General features: G+C 54.3%; 1 protein-coding gene across 1 annotated transcript; it reads right to left on the bottom strand.

Annotated features, from left to right (window-relative positions):
- Window positions 1-13474: 13474 nt before the first annotated feature.
- On the bottom strand, window positions 13475-13681 carry SMIM45 (small integral membrane protein 45). Its single transcript, XM_068970031.1, has one exon. The coding sequence runs from the start codon at window positions 13679-13681 to the stop codon at window positions 13475-13477; it is 207 nt and encodes a 68-aa protein (XP_068826132.1).
- Between the last annotated feature and the right edge of the window lie 1338 nt (window positions 13682-15019).

Genomic DNA, 15019 nt, shown 5'->3' with positions numbered 1-15019 from the left:
AGGTGCCGGCCCTCCCCAACCTGACCAGCCGCTAGCCCTCCTCTGAAGGGGCCTTGTTTGGAGGGGGCAGTCAGGTCCTCAGTAGGGTACACGCACCCCTTCCTACAGCTCCCACCACTGCATGCCTACACATGTCACACACACACACCTACCTGGACACCAGGTGAAGGTGGTACCCAGTGAGCAGGCTGCCTGGCGTGATGGATGAAACCTCTCTTTTTACCTGGGCCCCTGTCTCTGTGGACAACTCTGTGGAGGTCACATATACATGTCTGAGGACCCCAGGGGAAGACAGTGGTTATGGAGGCCTGTCTGCCTCTTCCATAAGGGGCCAGAGGACTCTGGGTTCCCACCCACACCCCCCAAAATAGGAATGCCAGTGTCCAGGTAGGAGGCTGAGAGACGACCCCTTTGGCTTGGGAACAGGGTAAGATCTGGAGCTCCTCCCAGAACCAGGGAAGAGCCCTAGGCTGCCTGCTGCTGGAGCCGAAGTGGAATTGGAGCTGAAAAAGGCCCTGGATGAGGGGAGGCGTGGGAAGTGCAGCGGTAACAAGCGTTCATGGGGGACTCGTTCGGTGAACGCACCTCTGTCCCTGCCCCTGTCCCCAGAGTCACAGCGAAGCAGGCCAAGCTACATCAGAGGTGAGCCCTGTGGCGGAAGCATTAACTCAGCCTTTGGGGTTCAAGGGCGGAGGCTGACCTGGGGCTGGGGGAATTCATATGGAGGGTCCAAGGGCGAGAAGACATGGTGTCTTTGTGAAAACCCTCTGTGGGGCTTCCAGGCTGTGTCTGGGGGAGGAGGAGACCAGGCTGCAGGTGTGCTGAGACCCAGGCCAGGCCACCACGATGCTCAGGCCCTGGGAGGGGACCTGGTGGGATCTTGCAGGTGGTCACTCTGTGGCTATGTGGCAGAGAGACTGGGGGAACAGAGGAGGAGGCAAAAAGGGAGTCCTCTGGCGTCTGATGGTATGCTTTCACAGCCGTGGGCCCGGTTCAATCCGATCGGGGGGAGCTGAGATCCCACAAGCTGCGTGGCAAGGAGAGCCACCACTCTATGGGCTGGGGTGGGGCTGGAGAAGGCTGAGCAGCACAGAGGAAGAAGCAGAGGGACCACCTGGTCAAAGGGAGCTGGGGCAGGGGTAGGGGCCATCCAGGAATCTGCCTGGTGGTCTGCATGGATGAGCTCCCCCGAGGGGAGCTCCCGAGCACCCAGATGGCCAGCTGGTGCACACGCTGGGCTCCGTGGAGCCCTCCTTCTGGAACAGTTATTTCTGTTGCTTTCAACACAGCAGACAGGGATGTGATGCTGGGGGGTGGGTGCAGGGCTGGTAGCAGGGTTCACGGGGGAGAGTGACTCTGTGGCTAAAGCCCTAAAGTCTGGTGCAGGGACCAGGCAGGACATCAAAGGGTCTTCATCACCCCTCACAGCAGGGCCCCAGCCCCTCATCCCCCTCCAGTCACATATTTGTCCCCAAGGCTGTCCTGGCCTTTATCACCTCCCTACTTGGCATGTCCCCGCAGCCCTGCTTGTGGGCCCTTACTCACAATGATACACCCCGGGCACAGGCTCACTTACCCTGCACTTAACCACAAACATCTACCCTTGGTGTACACACACACACACACACACACACACACACACACACAGAGCTGGCCAGAGGACAGAATTTCCGAATCTGTTCTAACGTCCCCAGATCCCTTCCCTTCACTGAGCCTCCCTCCGTGCCCCATCAATCACTTGGTCCTGTCCTCCCCCCAGCCACAAAGACTCACCCGCCTTGATCAGAGAACAAGAAAGGTCTGAAGGTTCTCAGTCTGGGAAGCGAACTCCAGGGCAGGGCCCTCACCTCCTCCGCACCCAGATTCTGGCCAGCTTAGGTGGTGACCAGTTCAGGGGCCTCATCCCTCTGGTCCTTTCATGGGCTTTCACTCAGCATCCAGGCTTGTGGTCTTAGGCCCAGGGCCCAGCCCTCTCCTGACCTGTCCCACCAGCGATGTCCCCAGCTGGGCTGGGCTCCGGGGTAGGGAGGGGCTGGCTTCTTGGCAGTGGGCGTCAGTGAATGGCTGCTCTGAGCCTCTGGAATCCCAAAGGGCCATGGGAGGCTCGTAACGGCCAGGCTGGGCCACTATGGACTCAAGGGCACCTGGGGGGTGGTGCCCTGCTGTCTGCCCTCCCCAAATCTCCTCTATCTCCCCCGGACTCTGACCCTCGGAGAGATGTCTGCGGTAAGAACAGGGAGACTCCAAACACAGCCACACTCTGCTGGTCCTGGAGCTGACCTCCCTTGTGCCTGCCTCTGCATCGCCGCGCACCCTGTTTAGCTCTCTGACCCTCAGACCGTCTTGCCCACCCGCCTGAGGTCTTTCGTGGAGCAAGCTAGAGATAAAGCAGGGACCGTCTGCTTCAACAACTATCCCCCAAGCCTGTGCTCACTCCAACCAGACCCTGTACTGAGCCCCTGAGCCTGCGAAGATGACCCTCCCCTGGGGTTGAGGAAACCCACAAGGCCTCCTAGCCCAGCGCTGGCATTGTGGGCTGTCCGCAGACCCTGGCCCTTGGGCTGGGCTGGGTGTCCTCTTCTGTCTGTTTCATAGGAATCAGTTCAGTTCAGTTGCTCAGTCATGTCTGATTCTTTGTGACCCCATGGACTGCAGCATGCCAGGCCTCCCTGTCCATCACCAACTTCCAGAGCTTACTCAAACTCCTGTCCATCGAGTTGGTGATGCCATCCAACCATCTCACCCTCTGTCGTCCCCTTCTCCTCCTGCCTTCAGTCTTTCCCAGCATCAGGGCCTTTTCCAATGAGTCATAGGAATAGTCATAATAATTGCGGTGCTAATGATAGCTGCCGTTTACTGAGCACTTACTATGGACCAGCACTGCCTCAGGGCTGGGAAGGAGCACGCAGCCTGCTCAGACAGCTGATGTAAACAATCCTTACGGGAACTGTAGCCGGCGACAGCAGACACTGAGCCCTGACCCGAGCCAGGAGCTAGACTCAGCGTTCTTCCGGCATCCCCTGCTTTCTCCTGATGAGGACACGGTGGCCCACACCATGCTGTGTGGTCTGGTCCATTTTCCCATGTGTTGCTCTCCTTAGCCAGCGAGCTTCTAGAGCCGCACTGGCCTACAGAACTTTCTGCGATAATGGGAGCGTTCTATATCTGTGCTGTCCAATGTGATGGCCGCTGACCACACGCGGCTCGTGAGCACTTACCATGTGGCTACAGTGAACACGGAACTGAATGTTTATTTCATTTTAATTTATGGTTATCATATTGGACAGCATAGTTCTGAAGGGCCCGGATATTATTCTTCTCTGAGTCTTCCCCCAGGGCCTGGCAAGGATTAGCCTCTTAAGTTTCTGTAGAATGAATGAATGAAAGACAAAAAATGATTCAGTGAGTGGTGGATACGTGGACCTAGGAACTGTCCCTCTTCTTATCCATTCTCTCCTCCTCCAGCTTTAGGTTTTCAAACTTGGCTGTTCCTGGGTTGCCAGGGCAACCTGCTGGAAGGTTGGGTGGGGGAGGGGATCTGCCTGGAGTTCTGTCCCCTTCTCCCCTGCCTTTGAGGCCTGAGGACCAGCCTGGTTCCCGGAAGAACAGACAAGGCTGGGGGAGGGGCTGGCACAGCTCTTTCTGAATTGTGTTGTGTTGGAGGGGAGCTTTTACCGCCCACCCCACTGGATAGCATCATCTCTGAGCTGGAGTCGGGGGTCTTAGCTTCTCTCCTCTCTTCGGCCAGTGACTCAGTGTGTAGCTTCTATCAGATCTCTTGTCCATCTGGGCCTCAAGTTGCCTTTTCAAATAGGGACCAGATGCCTTCATGTGGCCTCTTGAAGGTCTAGAACTCCTCCATCTTGCTCCGTGCCAGAATGTTAGGGCCTTGAAAGCAAGGTATGAGTCTTGTTCATCTCGGTATTCCTACTGCCCATCTTCCCCAGCTCTCTCTTCCATTCTGGGGGACCTAGAGAAAACTGCCACTAAGTCACAACTGCCTGCCCTGTGATTGCAAGCTTGGGTTCAGCTGCCCCCTAGTGGCCAAAAGTGGCAATGACCACCCGCCTTGTGTCTGTACCCAAGTTTCTTTACCGCCAAAGGAAAGATTGACAGGTCTGAAAGTGGCCTCAAAGGACAGACCTCCACCCAAGCAAAAAATCCTCGTGGTAGCCTCCCAGACAAGTGATGCGAGCTCTAGAGTCTCCAACCTGGGTGTGTTACAGCTGTGCAATTTTGAACAAGTCGATCTCTGTGAGCTCCTGTTTCTTCATCTGTGAACTGGAAATTGTATCAGTCAAGACGGGTTAAATTATGTCTCAGTCACAAACAATTCCAAAATCTCAATGGCTTGTAATATGGAATGCTTGTTTCTGATTCATGCCTCGTGTCCACTGCCGTTTGGCTCTGCTCCATGTCATCTCAGGGACCCAGGCTGATGGAGCAGCCACCTTCTGGAGCTGGGCTAGTCATTGAGGCAGAAGGCAGGAGACACTGGTGAGGCGTGCACTAGCTATGAAATGCATTGGCCTGGACTTTTCCGACCACAACTCACCGGCAAGAACTAGTCGAATTGTCCCAGCCATTACAAGGAAGCAAGGAGATTAACCCTACCGTGTGCAAGAACTGAACAGAACTGGCCCACACGCACGGCTGTGAGGATGCAGTGAGAAGTGCTAACGCATTAACCATCATACAATGAATTCAGGCCTCTGCCACTGAAATGACTGTCTTGGGGACTTCCCTGGTGGTCTAGTGGTTAAGACCTCGCCTTCCGGTGCAAGGGGTGTGGGTTTAATGCCGGACTGAGGAGCTAAGATCCCATGTGCCTTGTGGCCAAAAAACCAAAACATAAAACGGAAACAATATTGTAACAAAGTAAAGACTTCACAAAACAGTTTACATCAAAAAAAAAAAAAACAACAAAACCTCTTTAAAAAAGGAAATGCTGCTGCTGCTGCTGCTACTAAATCACTTCAGTTGTGTCCGACTCTGTGCAACCCCATAGACAGTAGCCCATTAGGCTCCCCCGTCCCTGGGATTTTCAAGGCAAGAACACTGGAGTGCGTTCCCATTTCCTTCTCCAATGCATGAAAGTGAAAAGTGAGAGTGAAGTCGCTCAGTTGTGTCAGACTCTTAGCAACCCCATGGACTGCAGCCTACCAGGCTCCTCCATCCATGGGATTTTCCAGGCAAGAGTACTGGAGTGGGTTGCCATTGCCTTCTCCGAAAAAAAAAAAAAAAAAGAAATAATTGCTCGTAATTCTGATTTCTTCTTTTATTTACCCTTGTGTTTTCCAGGGACCTCTGCATCAATTCCAGTTGTTTACAGCTGCAGATACAGAGAGGGTAGTGGACTTGCCAGGCTTTACCCAATGAACGAGTAGCTGGACACCCACGTCTCCAGGGCTCCAAACTCTGAGCCCTGAGTCCTTCACTTGATGGGGTGTAGGAGAAGGGGCTTTGTGTTCCCAGGGTTCTTGGTAAGGATGCTGGCTGACCATGTGATGATCTTTTGTGGGGTGGGGGGTGGGGGTAGTTGCCACCCTCCTCCCAAAGCTGGTCCCTCAAACCTTCCCAAGGCGGCTCGTTCAGTCCGAGTGGAGAGCGAGGGGGTAGAACAATGAGCACCCTATGCCTTCCCCCGGGGCCAGAGTCCGAACATTGCAGCCAAGCCTACGCAGGGACCCTGCACATTCCCGCCTCCTGTCCTGGGCCCAGCCCAGTCACACCCACCGTATCCTGACAGCAACCAGATGGTGGGAAAGGAGAGCTCCCGGGGCTCTTCAAAACCTCCCAAAGTACTTTTAAAACCTGCATAACAACCTGACCTCCAAGCCTCTCTAAAATCTTTGTCTCTCAGCAGCTGGGCTGTCTCTGGCAAGACAGAGAGACAGGTGCCATTCATCCAACAAGCATGATGCCTCATGCCAGCTCTCCACAGACATGTGCCCAAAATCACAGCACAAGACTGGGGCCAAAACAGGGAAAGCTGCTGGTGGGGTCAGGGAAGGCTTCCTGGAGGAGGTGGCAACTAGAGAGTGATCAGGTTCTCTCCCTGGACCTAAGCCTTACTTGAAACACAACTTTTGGCTTGTTCAGGCTCCTCTCCCACCACTTAAGGCACTGGTATTCTGTGCTGGGACCACGTGACACCCCTCACAGTCCTCAAAAAGGACTGGGTCCTCCCTAACCTCCACGGCTTTGCGCTTGCCAGCTCCTCTTCTCTTTACAGGGAAAACTCTTACTCAGCCTTCAAAACCCACATCAGCAGTCATATCCTCCTTGATAAACCCCTTCCTGGGATTCAATGCTCTTTTCAGTTTCTTACACATCCTTCTCTTGCTACAATTACAGTTGTTATCTGTTCACATATCCATCTGGCCCTCCAGTCTGGGAGTTCCTTTGATTGCGAGATTATCTCTTCTCTGTCTTTGAGTTCTTGGGGCCAGTCCTGGTGCTGGCATGGAGCAGGTGTGTGACACGCCTCTGCAGGGTTCAGGAGAAGAGCTGTATTCTGCATACCATTCATACACTGCTTTCTTGCCAACTGTCTCCTTTGACATTTGCCACAGCCCAGTGAGGCAGGCAGGGCAGGAGCGATATACAAGCAGCCAGGGCGCAACAAGAACCTGACGTGAGCTGAGCACAATGCCAGGCACTGGCAGGGGGCATTCCTCTGAGCTTTAATCATCTATGAAATCTCTGTGCCTGGTACATGGAAATGCTTGGTGAATTCAGTCGTGTGTCTGAGAACAGGAAACTTGCCCCGCAAAATGTGACTGATTTTTCTTTATTTATTTTTGGCCGCACTGGGTCTCCGTCGCTGTGCGTGGGTTTTCTCTACGCGCGGTGAGCGGGGGCTCCCTTCACTGCAGGGCACAGGCTTCTCGCTGCAGCCGTTTCTCCTGTTGCAGAGCAGACTCTAGAGCGCCGGCCAGGGCTTGGGCCTGGTCCCCTGCACTGGCAGGCGGATTCTTAACCACTGGACCACCAGGGAAATCCCCCTAAAAACGCGATTTAAATGAACAGCTTTATAGGATTTACTATTGTCGGGCCCTCACATCAAGTTGCTCCCTGGTAAGCCCTGGCAGATGGGAAAATCTGCCTCCATGGACACTGGCCTGTTTCTGTGACCTCTGCCCTCTGGGTCAGCCTCCTAAAAATGATGCTGAAGGTGCCGTCTTAACATCCCATTTGAGACATTTCTTCTTAGTATTTAGAACCAGATAACTTGCCTTTCATTAAGGGTCGACCCTTCCCTTCTATCACCTAATGGGAATAAAATGACCTCTTTGTGTTTCCTCTTCCCCTCTGGCTACCAGGAAGCTCAAAGACAAGCAGCAATAACACAGCAGGAATCAGAGTCAGAATATTTCCTCCTCACCCCCATGTATGTGGCTCCTTCCGCTGAAACTTCTTAGGTCCTTTATGGGAAGAGCACATATAAATAAACATTTGCATATACATGGAATCTAGACAAATAGTACTGATGAAGCTGCTTACAGAGAAGACATGGAGATGCAGATGTAGAGAGGGGACTGATGGACGCAGCAGGGGAAGGAGAGGGGGGGACAGACTGAGAAAATAGCCTTGACATCTGTACACTACCACGTGTGGGATCAGTAAGCGGCAGGAAGCTGCTGTCTAGCACACGGAGCCCAGCCTGGTGCTCTGGGATGACCTAGAGGGGCGGAATGATCATTGGGAGGACTGAAGCTGAAGCGCCAATACTTTGGCCACCTGATGCGAAGAGCCAACTCATTGGCAAAGACCCTGATGCTGGGAAAGATTGAGGGCAAGGGGAGAAGGGGGCGGCAGAGGATGAGATGGTTGGATGGCATCACTGACTCAATGGACATGAGTTTGAGCACACTTTGGGAGATAGTGAAGGACGGGGAAGCCTAACATGTTGCAGTTCATGGGATCACAAAGAGTTGGACATAACTTAATGACTGAATGACGACAAAAAGAGGGAGGGGATATATATATATATATATATATATACACACACACATAATTATGGCTGATTCTCATTGATGTATGGCAAAAACCAACACATTGTAAAGCAATTGTCCTCCAATAAAAAAATAAAGACTAAGTAAATAAATATTAATGTGATAAGCCCTGGGGAGAGAACTGGGAAAGGATCCAGGCTTAAGAGCAGAAGGCTTGGGTAAATCCCCTACCCTCTCAGCTTCAGTCTCCTTGGCAACCTGGGATGGTAGATTCTGCCAAGACTCGTGGATACAGCCAGCCTCACTGTGAAGAAGACCGGCCGCTGCTCACGCCTCGGGTAGGGTCACAGTCAACCTCCCCCTGTTTCTGTACACCCATTTCACTACCTCCGCAACCCCGCTGAGGCTGTGAAGCTCGTAACCTTGAACACCTTCACACTTTAGATCCAGTATGGCCAGAATTTTTATTTTTAAAGAGGAATCAGGATTTTCGGGCAGTGCAGTGGTTGGGACTACATGCTTCCACCCACGTAAGAGGCATGGGGTCGATCCCTGGTCAGGGAACAAATATCCTGCAAGCAGTGTGGTGCAGCTTAAAAAAAAAAAAAAAAGGAGTCAGAAAAAGACTTTCATGTGAAATCTCCTGACTTAAAAATGTTGCCAATTAATTTGCATTTGTTCAAACTTGGCTGCAGGCCAGATCTAGTCTGAGGCCTTCCCTGACTCAGCCGGTTAAGCCTAATAATCCCGGAGGGACTGTCTGATGGGTCTGGACTAGGGGTGAGGGAAAAATTTTCGTCATTCCTTCTGAGCCCTGACTTCCTTCCGTAACATCGCAAGAGACCTGACACACAGGAGTCGGAGTCAGGTCCTGGGAGGACCTGAGCCCAGATCACGTGGGCTGGTCCAGAGGACCCTGATCCAAGCTGGACCTTACAGAGGACCCTGCCCCAGCCTTGAGTGGAGTTTAAAATGGGCGTCTGACCTAGGATGAGCCGTGAATCCTTCCCCTGAGATATCTGTGCTTGCAGCCAGAGAGTATGTGTGTGCGTGCAAAGTCGTTGCAGCCCGCCAGGCTCCTCTGTCCATGGGATTCTCCAGGCAAGCATACTGGAGTGCGTTGCCATTTCTTTCTCCAGGGGGTCTTCCCCATCCCGGGATCGAACCTGCACCTCTTTGGCAGGCGGGTTCTTTACCACTAGCGCCGCCTGGGAAGCCCTGCAGCCAGAGCGAGGGACAGGTAACTCTCTCTCCAGTGCCTGGAGCTGTGAGACATAAAATTTGCCAGCAGTTGGCTACTGCATTTTCCATGATGGGGGCATCAGGGGTGGTTAGTGAAATGGGTATACAGAAACAGGAGTGAAAAATGGTTTGAGGGGACTTCCCTGGAAGCCCAGTGATTAAGACTCCATACTTCCACTGCAGGGGGCATGGGTTCGATTCCTGGTTGCGGAACTAGGATCCCACAGGTCATGTGATGTAGCCAAAAAACAAAAGATTTGAAAGAGAGTCCTAAGAGGGAATGCCTGGTCTAGCTGTCCTGAGTCCCTGCCACTGTCCCGTCCTACAGAGCTGGACCACCCCAGTGTCTTTGTGATAACTTTCCCCTTCTTACCCAAGTCGGGATTTTTCTGTCCCTGGCAATCACTGGTCCTAACTCATGCATGTAGCTTCTGCTAGGGCACTTTCCACTTTCCTGATAAACTAGGGCAGCACCCAGCTCCTAGTCCTGGCCTCCCAGCCCCCTCCCCCATGCCTCACACCTCTACCCACTCAGCCTTGTAAAGTAAGAAGTTCATTACCCGCCCCCTCCTGCCCCCTCGAGGGGAAGAGAGCGCAAAACACATCGGGGCTGGCGCTGCCCGAGACACTGAGGCGTGTGGAACTGGCTACCGAGTGGGTGGTGTGGGTGGTCTTGGTTCCCCCCTCATTCTGGTGTTGGGTGATGGAAGACACTGGAAGGGCCCTGCCCTCCAGTGGGTCCCTACAGAACCCACTCACCTGCTCACCTACCTCCGCCACGCCCTGCATGCCTGAAAGTCCGTACAAAGAGCCCAACTCACATACCCACCAAACTCTGAGGGTTTCTGCCCCTCCTCCCCATCCCAGACTCCCAGTCTCAAATCCAGGCGCTGGTAACCCCCTGGGTCACCCTGGTTCACTTCTCTTCACCCTTGTATCCGCCTCCGTAAAGCAGCAGTCTCAGTCCCTCTTGGTTTTCACCCAACCACCCTTCCCTTTCCCCTCCCCTCCCCCCCTTCCCTTAGGTAACAGCTGCAACCTACCCCCTCAGACCACAAGATCAGCAGAGCCACTCCAGCCCCGTCCCCTGTGGCTGGAGCCAGAGCTGCCTGGTGATCAGTGTACCCATCCCCTGAGCTCAAGAGCCAGGGGCTGACGGGAACTTCTTGCTTGAACACGCCATGTGCTCCTTCCTGAAATCAAGGCCCTAGGGCTGTGTGAACCTGGGACTGTCTGGGCAACTTAGCACCTCACGGAGAAGAAAAATCCACCTGGATGAAGCCCGCAGGGCTGAGTGAGACGGGGAGAGGGAAGGATGGCTTGATGGAGCACTGATGACATCCTTGAGCCCCAGGGTCCGGCCAAGGCTGAGTCCAGGAGCAGCTGTGTTCAGTTTGGTGCCTCGTGGCTGCAGAAGTCGGGCGGTAGTATGGGAGAATCTCTGAAAGCTACAGAACGCTTTGCTGGGTCAGACGGAGGTCAGGGCGGTGAGACTCAGAAACAACAGAGCCAGGCCAGGTTGCGACAGGAGAGGTGCCCAGCACTGGTGCCTCTCTTACCTAGCTCTAACCTGGTTCTGCAAGACAGCCCCTGCGATTCCCGGGTTCGCTCCAGGGAGGAGGGTAGCCCCACTCCTCGAGCTGAGAGAAGATAGCTTTTGTCCTGGCTGACTCCTAAGATGGGGCTTGTTTATGAGCAAGCCTGGGCCTGGGATAAGGAGATCCCGTCCAAATCTCAGCCCCTTGCCCTGTGCGCTTGGCAAATCCCTATGAAAATGGAATGGCAGGGATTCCCTGATGGTTCAGTGGTTAAGATTTTGCCTTCCAAAGCGGGGAGCATGGGTTCAATCCCTGGTTAGGGAACTAAGATCCCTGGCTGCAGGATCCCAGATCCTGTGGGGTGTAGCCAAAAATTTAAAAGAAAAGACAGAATGCCAGCTGCCTCCATGTGCTTTCCCCCTTTCAAGGAGGGAGGATTTATTTTATCTTTTTAGTTTATATTGGAGTTTAGCCAGTTAACAGTGCTCTGATAGTTTCAGGTGGACAACGAAGGGACTCGGCCATACATATATTAATGCACGAATCCATTCTCCCCCAAACTCCCCTGCCATCCAGGCTGCCACATAACACTGAGCAGGGCTGCATGTGCTGTTCAGTAGGACCTTGTTGGTTATCCATTTTAAACATAGCAGTGTGTACATGTTGAACCAAAATTCCAAAGGAGGGGCTTTTTTAATGGACATATAGTTCTTTTCAGCCTCCTTGCAGCTAGGAGTACCCACGTGACTAAGTATTGGCCAGTGAGGTGTAAAGGGAAGTCAGGGTCCAGCCAGCCACAGTGTCCCTCAAGCCTTCCACCCTCCCTCCACCCTGCTCCTCAGGATGCAGAAGAGCCCCCTGGGGGTGGGGGGCGCCAACCGACAACATCCCTTCTGCAAGAGAGGAGCAACTCGGGTCCCTGAACACTGCATGGACCTAGCCACCAGACCAGTCTGGATAACCTCCATAGGAAAGAGCCGTGAGAAGGAAAGGACGTTCTATTTGGTATCAGGCTGTGTTGCTTTGCATCTCCGTGCCTGGATTTATATCCTCACTGGTTCTCTACCCCCAGGGATTCCAGTTAGCATTTTTGGTTGTCCTGGGTCAGGGGAGGGCACAGGGCTACTGGTCTGTAGTGCATGGAGCCCAGAGGTGCTCACCACCCTACCACGCACAGGACACCCTCCCACAGCTAAGGATGATCTCATCCAAAGAGTCAACGGTGCACCCACTGAGAGACTGCTCTTTCCTTTTGGCGATTCGGTTCCCATCCCCCAAATGGGGGACAGTGAACAATCGTGGGTTTTTTTGTTTGTTTGTGTTTGTTTCTGGTTGCACCGGGTCTTCATTGCTGGGCACGAGCTTTCTCTAGCTGCCGCGACTGGGGGCTACTCTTTGTTGTGGTTCTTGGGCTCCTCGCTGTGGGGGCTTCTCTTGTTTCAGGGCACAGACTCTGGGCACACGGGCATCAGTAGTTGCAGCATTCAGGCTCAGTGGCTGTGGCTCACAGGCTCTGTGGGCTCAGACTTTGTGGTGCATGGACTTAGTTCCTCTATGGCACGTGGGATCTTCCCAGACCAAGGATTGAACCCGTGTTCTCTGCATTGGCAGGAGGATTCTTATCCACTGCACCACCAGGGAAGTCCCTGAACTATCATGTTTTTTATGAGGACCCGGTGAGATGATAGACATGATCCTACTTTTAGGAAAGGAGACAGTCCTGCTGAGATAGTCATGGAGTCTTTATTATTCCAATAAATTAAGGTGGAAGCCCCAGAGGAGGGGAGTGAGGCAGGTGGCCAATAGATGTCCAAAAAGAAAGGGTGGTGCTCCACATAGGAGGGGGTTCCAAGGTGGGCTTGCGGGGAACAGCACAGAACCAGGAGAGAAGGCAGGGCTCCTGCCAGCAGCCTCAGTCTTGGGAAAGGAGAGAAAGGGGGGAGTCCAGCCAAGGGAGGGGGCGGGAACTGCTGCTGGTGGCCCCCATAATGCCCATGGAACTCACTCCATCCCCCACTTCCCACCCTGCCTGGGGCCCCCCTCTCCCTCTCACACATACATGCTTCTCCCCCACACCCTGCTGTCTCCAACGCTGCTCACTCCTCCCAAACTTTCTCTCCCTCTATCACACCCACACACATATACACACACCTCCTTCCTCTGTGGTCTTGCCCCTGGCATGCGCCATCACACACACTCATCCATGCTAAGTTTGGGTCCAGAGTGTTAGAGCTGGGCTGGCCTAAGCTGACTTCCCTCCAAAGGGGGCCCTTTCCTTGCATCAGCCTTGAAGCCTGGCCCATGGAGCTGCAGGGTCGAGACCATCGGCTGGAGTGGGGAGCCGAATGTCACCCAGGATCCAGAAGGGACGTGGGAGACCTGGAGGCTCAGGAAAGGCAGAGTGCCTGGCTCTGGGTGGAGGGCCAGGAGCGCCGGGCAGCACAAAGGCACTGAGGGGAGCAGGACGGTGTCCACGGAGCTGGGGAGGGCAGGCGTGGGGTGAGCCAGCTTAACCTGGAGAGCAAGCCCGGGGCCATCAGCAGCAGCGACATCTCAAGGCACTCCAGGTGCCCCATCCCTGCTCAGCCGGGGTCCTCCCGGAGGACCTCCTTCTGGGAGGAGCCAGGCTGCAGAGCGATCGCCCGGAGGACCAGGGGTGGCCTCCCTCTGCCCCAGGGTCTCCAGGCTGGGTGGCGAGGGAGAGGGCACCCCCCACGGCCACCATCACAGGGCAGCTCAGACCTCGGGGCCCCCGAAGGCCAGGTTGTCGCGGACCATCAGCGTCTTGCGGAAGTCGTGGTCCACCAGGGGGCGCTGCATGCGCCACTTGTGCGCCTCCTGCAAGCCGGGCTCGAAGTAGTAGATGCAGGCTCCGAAGCCCACCAGGATGAGCACAGAGATGAACAGGTAAACAGGCACGAACCAGTCCAGGAAGTGCGGCATCGCGGCGGCCTTGGCTGCTGAGACATGGTCGGTGAGAACCAGCAGAGGGGCGGCTTGTCCATCCTCCCATCCACCTTCCCTCCCGGAGAGGGCACCCGCGGTCTTCACGGAGCCAGGCGGCCAGAGCATCACCTCGCGGGTGGGCAGACCGACACCCAGAGAGTGGAGGGCAGTGACTCAGCACCCTGGCCCCTGAGCAGGCACACAGCTCCCCACCCAGGGGCCCACCCAGGGGCCCACCCAGCTCCTACTCACCGCCCTACAAGGAAGCCTATAGCGGAGGGCCCAATGTGGCTCAGTCTCTCAACAGAACGTGTGGCCTCAGGCCTGTTGCCTAACCACTCCGGGCCTCAGCATTGCCCCGAGTAGAAGGGGGGACAACTACCAGAGACTTGAGGGGACGGGGTGAGGTGACTGACCTCTCAGAGCTCTCAGTAAAGGACGACTCGGGCGGTCCTCCTCCGAGCCCCCTCTCCCGGCTCTGACTGGGTGTCTGCAGAGGCTGCCACTTGCCAACCCCCTCACAGATGAGTGGGTCCCCAGCCACCCTCACATCCTGGCCAGGTGTCGCCTGGTGAAAGCGTGGTGAACAGCCACCCATCCCCAGGGGACCTCGTTGATATCAACAAGGTCTGCACAGGCTCCCGAATTCAGGCCCATGCCCCATGTCATAATTATAAGAGTGTGGACATAGGCAGCAGCCCCCAAAGACGAGCCTTGATTTCCATGTCCGTAAAAATGGGAAATTATAGGGCTGTTGTGACTGTTGAAAGAGATAATTTATATAAAGTGCTAAGAACCAGTGCCTGACGCTTACTGAGTGCTACATAGCACTTTGTTCTTATTCTCTGAGCCTCAGTTTTCTTACCTGTAAAATGGGCATAGAAGTAGGACCCACTTCTTAAGGTCTCTGTGAATGTTTAACAAGACAATGCCTAAAGTTCATTTAGCATCATGCTGCCTGGTGCAGAATCAGCACTCGATGAATACTAGCTGATGTTATTTCCAGGGCACCAGAGGTGGGGAGAGCAGGAAATGGAAGCTGGCAGGTTTAAGGTGATTCACAAGTGTTACATGTATCCAGCTCCTTAGAGTGGACCACCCCTGCTCTCTGCCAACCATGCCAACCTCATCTGCATGCCGCACCACCAGAGGGAACCACTTGTCAGTCACCTGCGTGTGCCTGCATGTTATACAGTCTCCATCTCTGTGTGTGCTTTCATTTTCCTGGAATGTCCTTTGTGTTCATGTTCATCTGGCAAACTCCTATACATACTTCAAAAGCCACACCACAGATTATCTTCTCCAGACATGGGACAAATCAGGACCCATTCAATC

The sequence above is a fragment of the Capricornis sumatraensis genome, chromosome 4, assembly GCF_032405125.1.
Source record: "Capricornis sumatraensis isolate serow.1 chromosome 4, serow.2, whole genome shotgun sequence".
NCBI lineage: Eukaryota > Metazoa > Chordata > Mammalia > Artiodactyla > Bovidae > Capricornis > Capricornis sumatraensis.
Note: the sequence above shows the minus strand (reverse complement) of the source record. Positions and strands in the feature narration are given on the sequence as shown.